Source organism: Mustela nivalis, assembly GCF_964662115.1.
Source record: "Mustela nivalis genome assembly, chromosome: 17".
In the NCBI taxonomy this organism is placed as follows: Eukaryota; Metazoa; Chordata; class Mammalia; order Carnivora; family Mustelidae; genus Mustela; species Mustela nivalis.
Genome location: NC_139036.1, coordinates 56032241 through 56040454, shown reverse-complemented (window position 1 = coordinate 56040454; position 8214 = coordinate 56032241). Strand labels below are relative to the sequence as shown.

At 48.9% G+C, this 8214-nt stretch overlaps 1 protein-coding gene across 1 annotated transcript; it reads left to right on the top strand.

The window, feature by feature from the left end:
• The first annotated feature begins 420 nt into the window (after positions 1–420).
• LOC309850742 (protein CD300H-like) lies at positions 421–6843 on the top strand. Its single transcript, XM_082705075.1, has 3 exons — positions 421–671; positions 5156–5513; positions 6552–6843. The coding sequence occupies exons 1-3, from the start codon at positions 539–541 to the stop codon at positions 6790–6792; spliced, it is 732 nt and encodes a 243-aa protein (XP_082561201.1). The 5' UTR covers positions 421–538; the 3' UTR covers positions 6793–6843.
• Positions 6844–8214: the final 1371 nt, after the last annotated feature.

Here is an 8214-nt window from a genome sequence, read left to right as displayed (position 1 = left end):
TCCAGCAAGGGTTAGAGACAGGTCTGGCCCATGGAGGTGCACCTTTGCAGGCGTACCAGGCCTGCACTTGGAAGGTCTTGCGTTAATACTCCACTGTTGTTATCTTGATATTATTGGTAAATGGGACAAAGGCATTTTCATTTTGCACTGGGCCCTGCAAATAGAGGGTCTTGTCCAGAGAAGTCTTGGTCATGCCTTTTCTTCTCAGGACTGCTCATGCCAGCCACACCAGCCACAGGACATTTACCATCCATAGATGGGGGTTGGGGAGGGGTGGAAGCTGGCTCAGAAAATCTAGATAGAAGTCAATGTGACAGCCTGGCCAAAGGCTCGAGGGTGTGTCAGCTGCGGGTGAAGTTATGGTAAAGGCATCATCCTCAGAGGGAACAGAAACAAGAACTGTGCATTCAAATGTGTTTCTGAGGATGAAATTCAGCAGGCCGTCAGCTGACTTCCCAATGCCCTGAGCTCCTCGCTTCCTCCATTTTCTGAGCAGCTCTGAGAAAAGAACTAAGAGGCTAAAGAAGGAAGCAGAGAAATGCCAAGAAAAGCAGAAGAGGGAGATGGGGTGAGTGGGCCCCAGATGAGGCGGCTCCAGCTGCAACTGGAGACACACCAGTGGGACAAGACTATGAGGCTGCCATTAGCTCTTCTCTTCCTCTGTGTCCCAGGTGAGCGGGGCCGGGCAGGTCGGGGTGACAATGGTGTGGGGCAAGGCTGGCGATGGGGAAGGGAAGAGATGAGGAGACAAGCAAAGCGGGGAGGAGGTGAGCACGGAGATACCTCACCCAGGCAAAGAGGAGGAGTTATGGATGATAAGATGATTCCCACAGGAGAGCGCATACTGAGCGCTAAAGAAATTGGCCCCTTGAATCATCATTGCCACCATTTTGAAAAACGGGAATACTGTCTTAGGCACCATCCCGGGGAGGGGAGCAGAAAACTAACAGGAATTGACTAATCCTGTACTACCTGGCTTTCCCTGTAACCGAATCCAATTCTTATCACAATCCTTGAAAACAAGAGACCAAGATGCAGAGAGATGCAAGTTATTTACTCTAGATCCATTCATAAAAGGCAGCTAAGGTTCCAAGTAAAATAATTTTATTTCCAAGGCCATTGCTCTTCTTATAATACTTCTTTTCAAGGTCATCACCTTTTTTTTTTTTTTTAAATAATACATTGGTTACTTACTTCATAAGCCTCCTTGTGAATGGTGTTTATGTATGCTGTGTGCTGATGGAGTCCCTGTGTCTCTGACAGGCCCAGGCTGGCCTCAGGGATCTTGCACTATGAGCTGCCTGAAGGTGAAACTGTTGGGGACTTGTGAGCAATCCTACCTTGAGAGCTCCCACAATGTTGTGGGTTCTGAGAGTTCCTATTAACACAATTTTCTCTCTCTTTTGTGTTTGAACACTGGAAGGAAAATATTTTATTATAAATGGGAGAAAAAATCAAGACAACTCACCAGTTTGCTCTGATCCCATGCAAACACAAACGTAGGAATTAGAATACAAAATAATCCAACACCAGAGCCAACCTTCAGAATCCAAGTAGGAAAAAAATCTTTATTACATTAATCCCATTTCCCTCCACCTCTAGAGGTATTAATCAAGGTGTACTAAGACCCTTAAGAATATTATTCCTAAAACAGGACACTAAAATTAAGAACATAAAGATACTCTGCATGATAAAACTGACTGAACAAACACATTTTAGACTTTTAAACCTTGACCAACGTTTAAATAATAATGCCTTAGTGAAGTGATTAAATTAAAACCTACATTAAAAAAATGCACATTTAAAACACCAAGTTTGGTGATCAGGATAGGTAAAGTAATTTGAGGATCTAAAAAGTAATTTCTTACACTTACTAAGACAAATCTGAGATGGCCCACATCAAGCACGTGTGTCCTACAGTGACACTGGGCATCTCAGGCATGAAAAGACACAACACCATAGCCCTTTAGGGATAGGATCATTCAGATGGAAAAAAAAAATTAAACTGACTCTCGACTAGGTCATACTGATGAGGATACTTTTGGTTTATTGCTTTGGCACGGGGATGGTGAAGAGTTCAGGGAAGAATCACATTCTTGAAGGTAGCCTCCAGCAGTGCAAGCTTCTCTTTTCCTATTTTTCATCTCAATGATATGTAGGAGACTTTCTGTAATTAAGGAGAGTTATGATTCAATTGGTCTTTAAGCCTGAGTCTGAAAATGCACAGGAGCTGGTTGCCCAGTAGGAAGACTGACGGCAGACAAAGGGAAAACACACAAGCCTGGGTTCTAGACTGTGACCTTCCAGCAACAGAGATGCTGTGAGCAAGTCACTAAAGCCCAGCAGGGAGGCCATACACACAAGAGCCAGAAAAGACCTCAAGCTAAGCCAGCCTCCTGCTTCTCAAGAAGATAGACCTCTCTATCTAGCCAATATTTGCCTTTACACTCATAGGCAGAGAACCCGAGGTCTCTTAGAAGTCAGAGCTGTAGGAAGCATCAGGGGTTTAATGGGTATAGAGCAACACCATCTGTGGGATCCTGGAAAGAACCCAGTGTGGGAGAAGGCTGAGCAGCACCTGAGAGGCAGCTGAGATACAGGGGAGAGTGCTCTCATGCTCCGTGACTGACAGGTAATAAGCAGGAGACAGCTGCAAAATACAGCATGCTCACCAGGACAGAGGACATGCCAAGGACAGGAGCCCACAGTCTGCCCTCTTGCCTGGGAATTTCTACCTCAGCTTCTCCTGGATAAACCTTCTTCTAAAGCGGTGGCTCTCAACAGGGATGACTTACTCCCAGGGGACATTAGGCAATGCCAGTTGACAATTTTGGCTCTTGCCACTGGGGGAAGGGGGCTACTGGTATTTAGTGTGGAGGGGCCAAGGGTTTTGTTGAATGTCCTATAGTGCCCTTGGGAGCTGGGAGATTCTTTCCCAGGCCCTGGTGGGCAGGAAGCCTGCTGTGGGGGTAGAGGAGTGGAGTGTGGGTGAGGGGGACACTGTGCTGGCTCAGGGACTTGTCTGGGTGTAACAGAGCATCCCTAATAACGTTTTCTCACCCAGCCCTGAGGAAGCAGCCCCACATCTTCAAGGCTGGGCCTTAAGCGACTGAAAGAGGAGGCAAAGTGGGAAGCTTGCTCTGCAGGGTCCACTCACCCCCACCAGGCACTCCTATAGCCTGAGCCCCTGTTGGCAACAACCACAGAGAAGGTTGAGTGTTGATGCCCCCACCCCCCAGCTCTAAGCCTGTGTCTGGAGGACCTCAAGTTGGGGCATTTTGTCCTCTTGAGTGCAGTTCCTCAACCTCCCAACTGCTGACAATGGGACTGGATCATTCTGTTTGAGGGGCTGTCTTGTGCCCTGTGGGATGTTTAGCAGCATCTCTGGCCTACTCCCTGGATGCCAGTAGCCACTCCCCACCCCTCAAGCTGTGACAACCAAAAATGTCTTCAAACATTGTCAAATGTCTCTCGGGGGAGCACTGTCACCCCTGGTTGAGAGCCACTGCTTTTCAGATTATTGGTGGGAGAGGCAGATGGCCTTGTGATGGAGAATATCTGTCAGTAGGTCACTTGAACTTACTTGCTGGGAAATGCAGTGAGAAAATGTAAGGTATTTAATAGGAAGAAACAAAAAATACAAATTTTCTTCTCATTATAGCATAAAAGATAGGAAAGCCTCACATTCAATGGATGACAATATATTGCCTGGATAGTTGAATAGAGGGAGAGAAGAATGGATGGATGGGTGGAAAGATGGGTAGACAGACAGACAGATGGATGATAGGTAAGTAGAGGACATGCACAGTTCTTTTTCAGAAGTTTGGTATTTTGCCCAAATTATTTCTCAGTGTCCCTTTGCCCTGGGTTACCACCCTTCCTTGTTAAGAGAAGGTCAGACAAAAGCCATGCATTGGAGTAATGAGAACCCCTTGGGTGTCTGGGGCAGGCAGGGCTCTCTAGGCAGGAAGCTAGAGCTTAGGGGGTTGCATCCTGATTATTTGAAACTGGAGCCTCCAGGGTGACTAGATGAGGGAAGACAATGTCAAAACTCTGGCGGTGGCACAGGGAGCCTGAGGCACAGTGGGTTAAGCCTCTGCCTTCAGCTCAGGTCATAGTCTCAGGGTCCTGGGATCGAGTCCCACATTGGGGCTCCCCCCTCATTCCCCCCCTCTCTCTGCCCGCCTCTCTGCCTTCTTGTGCGCTCTCTTTCTCTGTCAAATAGATATATTAAAAAACAAAAAAACAAAAAAACTTGAAGGTGGCAGAAGAGCTAGAGATGAGGCCAGGACATGCCAAAGTTGGTAGGTGGCTGCCAAGGGGTGGGGAAGGAGCAGCATGGGGCAAGAAGTCCCTAAGGATGTTAGGTGATGGCAAGAGTTGTCACAGGATTCTGTTCCAGGAAAGAAATAAGGAGGAAGTTCTCCTTAAATCATAGCCAAAAGGAACCCCTTCCTGATTGCCTCTTTATACCCTTTGGTCAATAGGCTTCCCTTGAGTGACCCAGACTGTGAGCAGGAGGTTCCACCTATACAAGAGGGGGCTATAAGCTTGGGGCCTACAGGTGATCATTTGGGAAGGGGATGTAGTCAGAACCTGAAGGTTTCCTTCTAGCTCTCAATTCTGTGCTTCAGCTGGACTTTCTGGGTTCCCATTCTTTTTTTTTTTTTTCTTGGTTCCCATTCTTGTTTCCTGTTTCCTATTCAACTGTCCATCTCTCCGTCCATCCATGCATCCATCCATGCCCCATCCATGTGTCCATGCATTCATGTATCCATCCATCCATCCATTTATTCAGAGTATGCTCTGTGTGTCATTCAGGTCTTGGCGATTGATGGGCATAGCTATCTCCTCTCACTACTGACATGTCTGGGGACCCAGAACCTGTCTGGGGCCACCCAAAATCGTTCTTCCCCCACATTCCAGGTTGGCTGACCACATGAAGGCTGGACATGGCCTCTTGAATCCCAGAATCCCACACCAAAATCTCCTCAGGTCTCCTCACTTGTGTCTGCCAATAGCCCATAAGCTCCCTGGTTCCTGCCCCACCCTCTTCCAGCCTCAGGGTGATGTCTGGGCTTCCAGTGGACCCAACCCCACAATGCACCTCCAGCCCAGGTCTCCAGGTGAAGAAAATACTGATGGTGTCTTTCAGGCTCTTTGTCTCTGAGTGGCCCCAGCACTGTGATGGGCACTGTGGGGGGATCCCTGAGCGTGCAGTGTCAGTACGAGGAGAAGTACAAGACATTTACCAAATACTGGTGCCGGCAACCATGCTTACTACTTTGGAACCCGACTGTGGCCACTGGAAGGTCTGAGGAAAAGATGAGGAGTGGCCGCGTGTCCATTGTGGACCATGCTGAAGACCTCACCTTCACAGTGACCTTGGAGAACCTCACTGCAGATGATGCAGGAAAATACAGGTGTGGGATTGCAACGATACTGCAAGAAGAAGGACTCCATGGTTTCCTGCCTGACCTCTTCTTCCAGGTTCAAGTGTTTGTTTCCCCCAGGTAAGACCCTGCTTTTCTCTGTTGCCATAGGGGAAGAGATCTAGCTAATTCCTGCAGAGCATCTGAGGAGTGCAGAACGAGGCCTGGTGTTTGTGCCTCAGAGACTGGGGACCAAGTGGGTTGTGTGGGTGTGAGTGTGAGAGAAATGTGAGTGGTGGGAGTGTACAGGAGTGTGAAAGAATGTGTGTGTGCTTGTATGCATGAGAGAGTATGTGTGCAAGCCCCTGAGAATGAAGGATGTCGGGACTGTGACATCCAAGGTCCCTGCCATGAGTCCAGTCTCCTGACAAGAGCCTTGGGCCTCGGGGACTCTGAGGGTGGTGTCCACAAGGGGAGTTCTGGGCTCTGCATCTCTATTAGAATCCAGGCAGCTTGTATACCCTCCTGTCCTCCAGGGTTGTGTGTCCCATTAACAAACTTCCTGAAGTGACTTCTGCAGTCTTCTGGCAGGGTGGACAAGGCAGGGGGATGCACTGTCTGGGGCTGAGACCTGAGGTCTTGCTCCAGTGCCAACTTTCAAACACTCTCGTTTCCAGTGAGATGAGGGACGCTGTAATGCTTAATGGGGAAGGTGATGATTCTCTGGTCCTGGTTTATGATACATCCATAGCTGAGCAGATTGGGATGGTGTTGAATGGGGCTACACCACACTCTGGCCAGCCCTAAGTCTGGCTAGTGGGAGAGATGGCCCCGGAAGCTCTGTGCCGCTCCTTCCCTGAGTTCCCTCTGCTTTGTGAACTCTCAGAGAGTTTCTGGGAGCCAGAGCCTCCTGGGTCCCCTCTTCTCCCGTTCTCTCCATTCCTCACCACCACATCCTCATGTGTGTGCTGTGTCCTGATGCTCAAGGTCAGGTCTTGAGCTGAAGGACAGGAGTCTGTGGCACTCAGCAGGGGCTGTCTGGTGCTGATACCAACCAGATTTGATGCAGATATTGACTTTTAGGGCCACAGAATCTGAGCTCAAAGGCAGGGGCAAAAGGCAGAGCCTGGGCCTCCTGTTCAGGAGGAAACTCCTGCCAGTCACTGTGTCTTCCTGTAGGTCTCTGCTTAGCAACGTCCATTTCCTGCTTCTCATACTCCTGAAGGTACCTCTGTTTCTGATGATGCTCAGTGCTGTGCTCTGGGTCAACAGACCTCAATGGGCAATTTGTGGGACACAGAGTCGGCCTGATGAAGACAACATGCAGCCCTACTTGTCCATCGACATCCTGTCCAGAGACACTGCCACTCACACTAGAAGAGGAAGAACTTCTGGCTCCCTTGTTCCCAAAAACTGGTAAATTTAAGAAAAGCTTGTGAAAACGCAATAAAATATGCCACACGCACATACACACAATTGTGTGTATAACGTAGATGTGCACAGTGCTTGGCTGGGAGAGGGGGGAAGCATCCCATAGGACCCCTAAATGCCAGCAGAGAGTGTCAAGCACAGCCTGGTTAGCCAGAGGAGCCCAAGGTGAGGGCCTGCTTTTCAATGATGCTGCCCCCCTGAAAACCCCCAGGGCAGCCCCCCAACTCAACATTCCTTTCTTCCTCCATCCGAATGTAGAACCGATGTAGCACCAGCCTATATAGACATTGACCTATGAGAAATCACAAAAAACAGTCCCAGCCTGAGCTGGGTTCTTGGGAGCGTGGATGGCAGAAGGAGGGGCAGGGCTTAGGACAAAGCAGCTGTTTGTGGAGCCCGGTCCTGCCCAGGCAAACCCTCTCTCTCTTCTCAATATTGGACCATCTAATGTCCAAAGTCAACAGTTGAGCTGAGGGGTTGGGGGTGAGTATATGTCCAGATATCAAAGTCTGGCCCAAATGTGGTTATTAGGTGTCCAGGGTCTTGGATCAGAGACATCTGGGGGCAGAAAGGAGGGACCCGGGCCTTCCTCTTGAGGTGGCAGCTCGGTGTCTGTCCCCGTGTCCTTCCCTCCCAGGTCCCTGCTTAGCAGGGTTCACTTCTTGCTCCTGGTCATCCTGAAGGTATCCCTACTCCTAACCATGCTCACTGATGGCCTTGGTGTGTCCTCTCTCCTTGTGGGGACCCCGACCAAGAGAAGCTTCAGCCCTTCGTGCCTTTGGATATGCTGCCCAGACACACAGCTCTTCAGAGGAGAGAAGAGAAGATTCACCACATCTGATTTACCCATTTTTCTGTTGATGGCTTTGGGTTGCTCCCACTGGGGCTATTTTTTTTTTTAAAGATTTATTTATTTATTTATTTGACAGACAGAAATCACAAGTAGATGGAGAGGCAGGCAGAGAGAGAGAGAGGGAAGCAGGCTCCCTGCTGAGCAGAGAGCCTGTCCCACTGGGGCTATTCCACAGTGAGTGCTGCCATGAACTTTCTTGTACAGGTCACCTAATGTATATGTGACATGATTTCACTAGGGTACATACTTAGGGATGGAATTGCTGGGGTTTAGGGTTTGTGCACACTCAACCACACTAGATAATGCCAAGTGATTTTCCAAACCCAAAATTCATGGCCCCACTTAGCTCCCATCAGCTATGACTGAGGGCTCCTATTGCCCTGCCTCTCTGTGTGACTTCCTAGAATATCAGACATTTTAATTGTTAACTTTTGCCAGTTTGAAATAGTTCTTTGTTGCACCATCTACAGGGTGGCCAGGCAGTGCAGCCCACAGTCAAAAGTAGCTAAGTGTGAGCAGGAAAGAGGCCAGTGCAGGTTTTGAAGTTGGTGAGAAGAG